General features: G+C 51.8%; 1 protein-coding gene across 7 annotated transcripts in view; it reads right to left on the bottom strand.

The window, feature by feature from the left end:
- ATP13A3 (ATPase 13A3) overlaps window positions 1–12,514 on the bottom strand; it is a 486,442-nt gene that overhangs the window by 395,754 nt on the left and 78,174 nt on the right. For all 7 annotated transcript variants that reach the window (XM_086944284.1, XM_086944281.1, XM_086944283.1 and 4 more), the window contains one exon: window positions 4,727–4,900. In XM_086944284.1, coding sequence (XP_086800410.1) covers window positions 4,727–4,900 — 174 coding nt within the window. The remainder of the gene's footprint in view (window positions 1–4,726; window positions 4,901–12,514) is intronic.

Raw genomic sequence — 12,514 nt, 5'->3', positions numbered from 1 at the left:
AGAAATTGGTGTAGTTGGCCGAGGTCTGGTACTGACCTCTTCCGGAGCCTTGTCCACGGTTGTTGGTCTGCTGACCACGGCCGATCGCGCGGCCCCTGCCGCGACCGGCCCCTCCAGAAAAACGCTGGTGAAACACCCTCTTGATGCTGGACTGGGCCTTGTCCAGCGACGTGAACGTGTTCACGAACTTTCCAAGCTCGCGGATGAAAGGTTCACCGAAGAGGCCACCCTGGGCCACTGCACCTGCCTCCGACGAGGCCAGGTCCCCCAGCTTCGGGTCCAGTTTAATAAGGAGCGACCGCCGCCGCTCCGTGGACAGGGCACAGTTGGCGTTGCCCAAGAAGACGATCACCCTCTGGGCCCAGTTGGAGAGCACCTCCGGTGAAATGGCGGTGCCATTCGCTCGAGCCTCCTCCGCCATATCGAGGATCTTCGTGGCGGGCCCGACCGCATCCAACAGCTTGTCCTGGCAGGCCCGCCAGGACCGATCGATCCCCTTCCTGGGGTCCTTCATGAATTTCGCCAGGAAGGTGGCCATCTTGGGGTCCAATTCTGGGGTCATAGCCACCTTCCCCTCCAAAGTAGGCCGAGGGCATTCCCCGCGCAGGCAACCCCTCGCCTCCTTCTCCAGGGGCTTGCGCAGCCGGCCCGCGACAAACTTCGCCACCGTCTCCCCCGGGGCCCAGGCTGCGGATCGGGGGTGGACGATCTCGTCCGGGTCCAGCATGCCCGACTCATCTCGGGGCATCTCCTTTCCCGAAGGCGCCGGGAGCCAAGACCGGGTCGACTCCCCGTCGTCATCCGTGTCCGGAGAATCGTAGATCGGGGAAGCGGGCGCCGTTGACAGACCGCCCAAAGTGCCAGGGTCCACCAAGGGCGTCGGAGGCACCGCCGTCGCCTTGGCCAGGAAGGCGTCACGAAGACGCTCGAAGGCGTCCTTATCCACGCCTTGGGCCTCCGATGAAGGCCCCTCACCCCGGGGTCTCTTCGGAGCGGGCGGCAACCCGCCGGACGTCCCCGGGAGCTCGGGGGGCGGCGGCACCTGCGCCGCTGCCAGCTTGGCACACTCCTCTACGATGCGGGCCGAAAGGCGGTCCTCCATGGGCCCTACCACCTCCGTCACACAACGATAGATGGAGCTGTCCACCGCCTGATAAAACTCATCATCCTGCAGATAGGGGCAGGCCTCCTCATCATACTCCCCTTCCATGTCGGAACCAAGGGCAAATGCGGGGCACCCAAGAGGGCGGCAACCGAGAAAGTTCTCGAATGTGGGCAGGCCCAGCGGCTGCGATCACGTTTTGGGCCAGCTGACGTGGCAGGTGGGCTGCACCAACCCCCAAGCGCGCAGACCCTCCTCGCCGGGACCGGGTCTACGTACCCCTCAAGCGCGCTAGGCCACACACTGTTAAAGAGGTGCACAGATCTCGCCCGAAGGCGATTCACGCGGTCAAAACCGCTATACAGACCCCAGAGGGCGTCAAAATTGTGAAAGTACAGACCAGGATCACCAGGTGTCAGAGGGGTACGCGAGGGTCGCCCCCTGCGCAAGCAGACCCCACGGCGCGGCTCCTCGTACTGCGGAGGCGCGCCGGAGGGTCGGCGAGGCGACAGGCCGCCCCCTTGCGGTCTATGTACACACCGCACACGAGTGGGAATAAAGTCGCGTAGGAACGATAGAACGTTCCCGCAACCAGGGACTCTGAAAGGGAATAAACCATACAAGGAGTCCCCAAAAGACCGCAAGACAATCAAGTACAATAAAAGAAGACAAAATAGAAAAGCACTTATCTGGCTGCGGAGCAGCGAAGAAAGAGGAGGAAGATGATGGGAAGTCCGGTTATATAGGGATGATGAACAGTGACAAAGGACTGTGGACTATGATTATAACAAAGAGACTCTTGGGAGTTGTTGTTGATTTTTTGTTGAACATTACGTCAATGCTTTATGTTTAAAGCATTTTTGTTCTTATTATATCTTTTCCTAAGCTGCTGTGGTTTCTTTATGTTAATAAAGCGAAGGAAGATATAGCATAATCTGAAGCCTCCGGTCCTGACATAGAATCCATTGTCCTGCCCACTGTACCTTCAATTAGCCTGACTGACAGCTACAATGAACACAACCCTACAAGGCAATCACATCTTTGCCCACTGCAAGACCCCTTCGACTCTTGTGAGGTATCGGTCATCAAAGGAAGTGGTAAGAACTTGGGCATTTCCATCAGCCGAGGTCACGTACACAATAAAATGTGTTACCAGATTCAAATGGAGGGGCGGGGGCTTAACAAAATAATCAAGAGGTAGGTGGAAACTATCATGGTTGGATTGTATGTTTAACAGAAGAGAGTTGGCGCACGGGAAGACAAGAAATTGAAGCTTAGGTGTGAACAGCTGACATTAGTAACAAATGCAATACAGAACAGCTTCTAAAGTGTACGGCCTCCTCTGAAGAGGCATCCAGGTGCTAGCGCACTAGGTCAAACGAGAACAGAGATAAACTACTGAGTTAAAGAGAAGGGTTTTCACGTTTTTCCTAAAAACTGCTTCAGAGGGAGCAAGTCTTAGGCTTGTAGGAAAGACATCCCAGAGACCAGAAGTGAGGCGAGTGAATGATCTTCCTCAGCTGAGATGCCAGGGTTGACAATCACCGCTTTGGAAAGAGAGGTGTGAGCCATAAGGTATAGTGTCTGTAGTGACATTCTGTAATGAAAACTTTAAAAACGGATACACATGCCACTTCTGCAAGACAATCTAAGATATGCTGTCTTTGGTCGCATGGTATGGGGCAGAACATCGGGGGGACTAAGAGAATGAGGACAAGGCTAAGAGCGAGGGAGGACTATTCATCTAGTAGCCCCATGACTACACCAACCTGGATCTTAGAAACCCATATTGATATGGTTTAGATCTGAAGGAGTTGTAATAATCTTCCCATGCTTCCATCTTCCATGGCTCCCTTAACAAGATGAGCGAGTAGAAGAATGGAAGCGGAGGTTGACAGCTGGAGGTGAACGGGGACAAAAAAAAAAAAAAAAAAAAAGACTGCTCTTTCGAATAGTTTATCTAGGAAAATGTCATCAGATATTTGCCTGTAGTTAGCGAAATGGATGGTTCGAAATTCCTTGGGAGTGACCTAATGTTAGAGGTTTTCAACTGGGATGACAAAGCACTACATTCCACGAATATGTTCAGTATAATTCGAGGTGCTTCTCCCGTACACTTTGAAGGGTTGGGTCCGACGGTGATCCTGATGACCTGCTGGTGTTCATTATGTTTTAGAATTTTTGTTCCGCGAGGGTGCTGTATCCAATGTTTGAGACCGGAATAATGAAGATTTTTGTCACAGATGGCGTGTGAATTTGGGTTCTCTGGATTTTAGCACTCTGAATTGTGATATTCTGTAAGACTACTGTGAAGCTGCTTTTATGGGCAGTCAACATTACTTATGTGCTTGTTGTCTTATACAAGCTGTCGTGTGAATCGGAGTCATTGGAACTAAAAGCCCATGGAATTACCATTACAAAAAGGTCACAGAACGGTTACAGCAATGGTCTACTTCAAGGAGATTATCATCTCCTGGAGTGGAAAAGAACCCATAACCATTCGGACACAATGAAACCTCTGAGATTGAAACACAGAACCCCATTGATACAAATGGCAAAGGTCAAATATTAGCCTACTATGTTTGTATTGATTTAATTGCAGCATCTTATACAACCCACAGATCACTTCGATGCACATCATCTAAACTTATCTTGCTGCTCTATGTTTCTACAGTATTAACATTCTGCAGACCTGCAAATTAGCTAATTATTTTGTGATCAATTTTGGAAGAATTAAGTTCCATACAGGTCCCGTCTAGACTCGAACTTGCAACTTACACAAGGGCAGCTCCTCGGCTAAGGTGGAGAAGCTTCGCCCCTCTGCCTTTAGCAGTGAAAAAAACGGAAAAAGAAAATGATAATAACTTGTATTATTATCATTTCATTTGTTCCTGCTGCGGCGTCTCGGTGGGGCAGATCTGCTCCACTCTCAGAGCAGGGGGAGGAGTGGTGGGCACTATGTAAGTGCGCATGAATGTTCTTCATGCAGGCTGCATTACAGGTGGCATGGAGAACATGCCCAGGCCCCCTTTCCCTGGCTGAGCGCCAAACGAGGGCACTCAGACCAATCACAACGCTGCATTGCAGCATTGTGATTGGCTGGGAGCCCAGGTGTTTCCTGATTCCTGTTTCCACAGAAACAGCCAGGAAGAGGAGGAAGGAGAAGCAGTGGTGGCGGCCGACCGGCAAGTAAGTGTTTAAAAAAATGAATTGCCCTCTCTCCCCCCCTTCCAGCCCAAATGCTGCTTCGAGCAAGCAGCCGCCACTGAACTTAAACGTTCACTCAAGTCTCAGGGTAGGCCATGAATCAGGTTTCATCTGAGGATACACTTGGTATTCTTGTAACTCCAGCTCTGACCAATCTCAAAGGTATTGGCAAGTTCTACTGGGAATCACCAGCCCCCGACTAAGAATCTTCATCCAGCCTTGAACCTTTTATTAACCGGCAAATACATACGGATGACTCGCTGTAGAAGACTAATACAACACACATTACCACAAATTTCTTAAAGCTGCTGCGACAAACACTTAAACGTACTTATAGCACTCAGTTAGCATTCCGCAATTTACTTTTTTCCTCCAAAAATGCAAAATAAATATAATGAGCACCTCATCAGGACTTACCGTTGTCCTTAGTAGTACCACATCACAGTCTTTGAGTGTAGTCCTGATGCACGTTGCTTTTACACGCCACCTAGGCAACCAGTAGAGAAGAAGGAGAAGGAAGCCACCAGTACACACTATCCCTACTGCAGTCACACCCAGCTTCCAACGACACAGGTTGTAGCCATAAATCTCCTGCAAGGAAACAGTGAGAAAAACATTAAATAATCATTGACAATGCCAATAGGTTTAGCTTCTGGTGTATGCTGTATGTTTTACTTCTGTTGGAAGAGAAGATAGTTATTGCGCTATGAAATATATTTAAGCTGTTCTAGATATATACATGTACTTGAAACATTACAATAGAAAAAAACATTAGCATTTTAAGGCTGTTAATGTCAAATAAAAGCACATATGCAAGTATGGAACATAGATATGTTTGGCAAGTAGTTGTGGTAGATATGATAAAGGGTTATTGTAGTTCAGTATGGAAGGCATAGTCGTTGGATATGCTAGGTATAATAGGTTCAATATGTAGGTAACATAGGTTGGGCATGGCAGGGTAGAAAGGGAAAGTGCGATACGTGTCGAAATTAGGTACAGTAGGTTAGATGGTAACGGTTTGTTAAGTAAAATAGGTAGGCATGGTAAGTAGCTACGGTACATAGATATGGTTGGTTAAGTGTGGTTGATGGGTTAATGTAGGAAATGTGATGTGTGGTATTGTAGGTTGGCTCGACATGTGGTGGGCAGGGTAGGTCTGTGGTGTGACCCATGAGGCAGGCAAACCACACATACCTTGGCTTAAATCTTAGAGCTCAGATGCTTTTCGGCAATTTAGCACTAACCCAGTTTGCTCCTCTTTTAGGTCGAAGCTGCCAGAAAGTGCAAGCTGTCTGGTTGCAAAAGATCTATTGTAAGCTTTTAGTGGGCTTACAGCCCGCTCACTGCTTGCCATTGGTTGGCTTTGTCAATCTCATCTCCTTGCTTCGTATTAGAGTGTTTATCTTCCTCTTCTTGCATTTTTCCCTCCATTGGAGAAAAGCCTCTTATGGTCCTTTTGATTGGCTGGCCCGTATCCTTCCACTGCTCACATTTAGGCTATTACTTTTTCTCTCTCATTCAGAACTCAGAGATTGCATGTGTTTGCTAGATGTCTCCCTCTTGTGCTGCTTCATCCCTCAAACACCACCCCTGCTCTGTGTTGCACCCTACCCCTCTTAGTCTTTCTGTAAAAGAAGGATAGAAAGAATGTTTGCTGGAAGATGGCTTATAGGAGGGCCTCGAGGATTTCTGTATTCTTTTCATTCCACAAAGTAAAGCCTTCCCACAAAAGCACTTGGTGATCAGCCATCTACTGACTCAGCTGGTGCTGGAGGCAGAAGTTGTACTTAGAAGGACACTTCTCTTGGAGGCCTGGTTATCTGCTCCCAAAACACTGCAGAGGAGCGAACAGCTGACTCCTGTGGAGAGTAAACTAGTCCTTAGGAAGACTTTCCCTTTACATTCTGATACTTCCTTATTCATTCTTTTTTTAATTTTATTTAGTTTCCAGAGCGAAACATTATTTAAAAGCAATCTACAGCAAATTTAAAATTGTAGAACAATTAATAAATTGTACGGTATGGAGATACCGCAAGATCTGTGTTTGTTTTTCCTGAAGTATTTTCAAATGGCTTTTTTCTTTTACTTTTTAAATAATGCTTTACAGACCAATACTGGCATAGCCAACAGCTCGGAAATTGCATTACAAAGGCAACAATGCTTGCTTCCTTTTCTATTTTTAATGGGGAGATCAGAATCAACCCCATAGCACAAACTGGTAGTGTAGTGTGCTGAATACTTACTACTACTCTAGGCGGGAAGCGGCAATGGGGGAGGGGCTTGGGTAAGAACTTATGCACCCGCAGGGTCAGATTCTTAACACGAGCACTTCGGAAATGGCCAAAGGGCTGGTAGCCGAGCTCTAGCTGTGGGCTGCTTTTTTTGGGCAGCCTGGGGGCGGTCTGTGCTGTTAGGATGCCACCAGGAGCCCAATGGGTGCCAGAGTGGCCTTTCTAGAAGCAGATGGGTGGAGGTATCACTCCCTTTCCCTCGCTTAATGTATGCTGAGTGAGCAGGAGAAGGGGGCCTGAGAAGTGGTCTCACTTGCATTCATGTGTGGCTCAGCAGTGTAAACTAATCGGTGCATTTTTTTAAAATCTTAGTGAAGTTAATAAAACATGCCCCCACCCACTTTCTTTTCATAAAACTTCGCTGAAGCAGTGTTTTATGGAAAGCACTTTTGTGTGGTGTGCCTGGGCCGATTTTTGATCCCAATCCAACCATGTGCACCCGTAGTTCTGAAACAGAGTGTTTACTGGCACCCTTATGGCCTCATCTTTTCAATATCCTTGATTGGTGTAGTTCTGCAAAAGATGGGGAGAGTAGAAAAAACGGGTTCAACATTCAACAGGAGGGGAGGAGCTTCGCGGGCAACCAAGATGGCCGCGTAAGCTCGGAGCTCCGCGGACCTTCCGACCCTCCGCAACTATCCTGCCCGAAATCCTGATCCACGAGGGTGGATACTCGTTGCTGAGAGCCCACTGAGGCGAGAACCGTTTTCAGATCTCGAATCGGTGTCTCCTACGCTGAGCTACGTCGAGTGGGACTCCGTGCCAGCTCAGTGCCATTGTCTCTGCGGATTCCGCTGCTACGCACTGCCGATCTGCGGAGTGCCTGCCTGCCCTCACCAGCGGCGAAGTGTACTGGACAGCGGTGATATTCGGACGGCGGAGTGAACCTGGGACGGTGTTCTAGTGTCCCCCCGGACGAATCTCCGACTCTCTGGGCTTGGACTTGCCTGGCATAGCCCTTTGTTCTCTTTGGATCTAACATGGCGGGCAAGAGGGACCTCGACAATCCGTCTAACAGAGGAGTGCGCGGTAAATCGCAACAACAGCAGAATAGGATTGAGCGCTATACCCAACCGAAGACGCCGCCTGTTACTGGACCCTCTGCCAAGGGCAACCCGCACTCGGGCTCGCCGGACGACTCTGAACCCACTTTGAGCGACATCATGGGAGCCATCACAAACTTCCGGGCGGACATGCAGCAACAGCATGAAGTCCTCACGCACAAGGTGGACGGCATGGCCGTTGATCTGTCCCTCATTAGAGCCGACTAAGGCAAAACTAATGATAGGGTCAAGAATTTGGACATCAAGACGACCAGTCTCACGGGAGATGTCTCGGACTTGCAGACTGAAGTTCGTAACCTACAGAGGACAGCGGAGCAATTCGCGAGGCGGCTGGATGATTTTGAAAGCTGGGCCAGGCGGCAGAACGTCCGCATTGTTGGTGTACCGGAGGGTTCGGAGGAGGCGGCGACGGACCTCCTAGTTGAAGACCTGATCAGGACTCATCTGGCCCCGCCTGGCCTCAGCAACTTTTTCTCGGTGGAGCGTGCCCACCGAGTACCGGGTGGCCCGCCGAAGTCGGGCGTGGCACCTAGACCCATCGTGGCCCGGCTGCTCAATTTCCGTGACAGGGATGCTGTCCTACAGGCCTCCAGACGACATGGGCCGCTTAAATTCCAAAACGCCGATGTCCATTTCTATCCAGATTTCACCAGGACAGTTCAGCGACAGCGCCAAAGCTATGCAGGGGTTAAGCGAAGACTGCGAGACCTGGGTCTCAAGTACTCTATGATGTTCCCTGCTAAGCTCCGGATCGAGCACGAAGGTCGTGCCCTTTTCTTCGACTTCGCTGAGAACGTTAGTGACTGGCTGGACACTCTACCGCCGCGCCGAGAAGCACAGGAAGAACATGAGGGTGGCGCGGCTGGCGGTTCGGACCTATGAGACTTGGTTCTGTAGTGGGTGATTCCTTGATTATCTTGCTTGCCTCAGTGGTCTATCGTATGTAGCTTTGATATGCCGTACTATCTTTCCTGTTAGTACATGGAGGGTGGCGGGAGGTGTTCGCGGGGATTCCTCACTCCTCTGGGTGTCTTTTTGTAGAGTAGTTATGGGGCGACAGGCACACTGCTGGTTGGGGGGGCTTTTTAGTCACATGCAGGGGTGCAGGGTGGGGGGTGCAACTATGCAAGTTTTATTGTTTGTTTGTTCTATCTCTTTTTCTTTCTTGAGGCAATGGACTGTGTGTTTTAATGTGCAATTGACGTTTGAGTTGGATGGAGTCGGGTGGGGCGGTTTGTTCGGGGATGGGGGGTAGGAAATTGAAAGTGCTTAGCTGGAATGTCAATGGATTAGGTGACCGGGTAAAGAGAGGGGTGGTGATCCAGCTGATAAAGAGACACATGCCTGACGTTGTACTGCTGCAAGAAACGCACTTAGTGGGGAACTCCTGTAGGGCCCTGAATCGTAAGGGTTACAAAATGGTTGCCCACTCTGGGTTCTCCTCGGGCTCCCGGGGGGCGGGCATCCTTGTGCGTGCGTCCCTTCCTCTTGAAATAGACGTCACACTACTTGATGATAGAGGACGCTACGCAGCTGTGGCGGGAAGATGGGAGGGGCGTTCCTTGGCCCTGCTTTCGGTTTATGTTCCCCCTGGCCTCCAATCTAGCACCTTCCAGGACCTTGGTAGCGCCATCTTGTCCCTGCCTTCGGGCTTACTGATCCTGGGGGGCGATTTCAACTCAGTCTGCTCTGGCACTCTTGATCGCCAGCCACCGAGAGACCTCCTGGGTTCCCAAACGTGGCTGCCGGCCTTCCTTGACTCTATGGGTCTGGTGGATTGTTGGAGGTTATTACATCCTACGCTCCGCCAGTTTTCGTTCCTCTCCGGGGCTCATGGGAGCTCCCGCCTAGATTATGTCCTCACCCTTGCGGCGCAGTCGCCTGCCATCTCTGAGGCACGTTTTTTGGCGAGGGGCGTATCCGACCACTCGCCGTTGTGGATCTCCTTTGATTTTGGTGTCCTTCTGTCCAGCCGCCCCGCTGCGGTGAATCCCTGGTACTTCCGCAACCATAACATGCGAGCACTCCTGGCCAAGGCCATCGGCCTCTACTTTACTGAAAATACGGGATCCGTGGGCTCTGCGGTCACCCTGTGGGAAGCATTTAAGACGGTGTTGCGGGGTGAAGCCTTATCTCTCATCGCAGCGGCTAAACGAGCTCGTGATGCTGATCTTCTGCATGTGGAGGAGGAGGTCTTGGATCTCGAGTCCCGTTTGGGGCCTGGGCCCGACCCTTCTCTCCTGCACGAACTCTCTCTGAAACAATCGGAGTATCACGATCTCGCCACGAACGCAGCCCTGCCCTTGGCGAAGGAGCAACAGGGCCGCATCTATGATGTTGGGGATAAGGCTGGTAAACTGCTGGCCTGGTTAGACAGGCGGGAGATGGCAAGCCGGGTGGTCCCGGAGATCCTGGGCAAGGACGGAGTGGTAGTCACTGACCCGAGTGCCATCGCTGAGTCTTTTGCGGACTATTTTCGGGGTGTTTATACTTCCGGCTCGGACCGCTCCGAGGCCGACTCGTCTGAATTCCTTTCGGCGATAGACCTTCCTTGCCTCTCGGAGGAAGACAGTGCAGATATGGACCGGGACATCACTGCGGACGAGATTGCTTTGGCGATCCGCGCTCTGCGTGCGGGCAAGGCAACCGGACCCAATGGCATACCGGTTGAACTATACAAGATTCGGCCGGATGTGATCTCCCCTTATTTGAGAGATATGTTCCTCCGTGCCCGTGAAGAGGGTGTCCTTCGCAGGTCCTATCGCCCCATTTCTCTTCTCAACGTTGAGCCCAAGATTCTGGCTAAACTGCTGGCCAATCGATTGGTCGGGGTTATAAGCGACTTGGTGCACCCGGACCAGTCTGGTTTTATTCCTCGCCGTAATACTGCCCTCAACCTGAGACGCCTGCACGGGGTTATGGCCAGAGCTCACACCCTTACGGAACCGGCAGTACTGGCCTCCCTCGATGCCACGATGGCCTTTGATTCCTTGGAATGGAACTATCTATGGGCGGTGCTGACAAGACTCAGGTTTGGACCAGGTTTCCTGGGCTGGGTGCAACTTCTTTATGCTAGCCCGCTGGCTGCTGTCACGGTTAACGGCCGCATGTCTGCTCCCTTTGCGCTCCAACGCGGCACCAGACAGGGCTGCCTCTTGTCTCCGCTACTGTTTGCGCTGGCTCTGGAGCCTCTCGCGGCTCTGCTGCGCTCGCACCCTGACTTGCATGGGATCTCCTGGTCCCCGGGCTTTGAGGACAGGGTCTCCCTGTACGCAGACAATATCCTGCTCTACCTCACCTCCCCTTGCAAGTCGCTTATTGTGGCGTGGCGTGTGATGTGCTCGGGTTGTTTGGGCGCTACTCAGGCCTGATTATTAACTGGGCCAAATCCTCCCTTTACATCCTTAAGGGTGACACGCCGCGCCTCCCCAGAGGTTGCAACATACAACTGGCCGGGCAAGGCTTCAAGTACTTGGGGATTTACATCTCGAGCAGCCCTAAGGCGAGGTATGACCACAACTTACTCCCCCCGCTCCACCGGTTGCGGAGGGATGTGGAGAGTTGGCGTAAGCTCCCTCTCTCTCTCCTGGGCCGGGCGGCATTATTTAAAATGATGTCCCTGCCCAGGTTCCTGTATGCCTTGCAGAATACTCAGGACCTTGTTCCGGCCCGTTACTTCAGGGAGGTTGAGAGCCTGCAGCGTGCTCTGCTTTGGGATGGTCGGCCTCGTGTCGCTGTCCAGAAGCTCACCATGCCGTGGTACGACGGGGGCATTGCGTTACCAGACGTGCGGAGGTATTACTGGGCCTCTCAACTCACCGCCATCAATCATGGTTTTTACAGTCCTGTCGACAGCCCGGGCTATGCTATGGATCGATGGCTCTTGCAAGGTGGGAACTACTACCGCGCTCTCTATTCTAGATCCTTCGATCGGAGCCTCACGGGTCCGACCAAGGCGGCGGTCCACACGTGGCGAACGGTTAATAAGATACAGGGTTGGCAGGGCAGACTGACGAAATTCACCCCTCTATTCGATTCCGACATTTTAGGCAAGCTCTGGCATACCAAAGGCTTCGACAAGTGGGACCTCATAGGGATTTCGAGAGTTGAAGACATGCTGGCCAGGGGGGATGTTAAGACTTTTCCGCAGCTGCAGGCAGAATACCAACTGAGTGGAACGGAGTTCTTCCGGTATGCCCAACTTAAGCATGCAATAGCCGCCGCCAGACCGGAGGAGGGTGACATCCCCGAGAGCTCTCCCTTGGAGGACAGAGTATTGGACGGGCATATGCCGGATAGTGCCATCTCTCTGTCCTACAAGAAGCTGATTAATGTTCAGGTCGACCTCCTCCAGCGCTTGCGGGAACAGTGGGTGGCCGATGGGCTGGAACTGGACGACGAGGACTGGCAGAGTGCTGTGTCCTCCCCTAAGGAGGTCGCCATCTCCTCGCGTCTGCGGCTAGTCCAGTTCAAAATCCTTCACCGGGTGTACGTCACCGGCCCCCGGCTTGTGCGTATGGGCTTCTCGCCAGATGGCCTTTGTCGTCGTGGCTGCGGAGCCCCTGCTACTTTTCTGCATATATTGTGGGAGTGTCCCGTTATTGCCCCTTACTGGGAGAGGGTACACCGAGTGATGAGGGAGGTGACTGGAGTGGGGTTGGTTGCGGAGGCGCGTAGGTGCCTCCTCAATGTCTGGGAGCCGAATGATTATAACACGGCACAGACCCGGTGGGCTACACTGGGCAACATGGTCGCTAAACGGGACATAGCGCAGAAATGGGGATCCAATGTGGCCCCCCTGGTGGTACAATGGAAGGCCAACATGGACTGGTGTATGTTGCGTGAAAAGA

Source organism: Lissotriton vulgaris, chromosome 11 (assembly GCF_964263255.1).
Source record: "Lissotriton vulgaris chromosome 11, aLisVul1.2, whole genome shotgun sequence".
In the NCBI taxonomy this organism is placed as follows: domain Eukaryota; kingdom Metazoa; phylum Chordata; class Amphibia; order Caudata; family Salamandridae; genus Lissotriton; species Lissotriton vulgaris.
The sequence above is the reverse complement of the archived record's forward strand: the minus strand, read 5'-3'. Positions and strand labels throughout refer to the sequence as shown.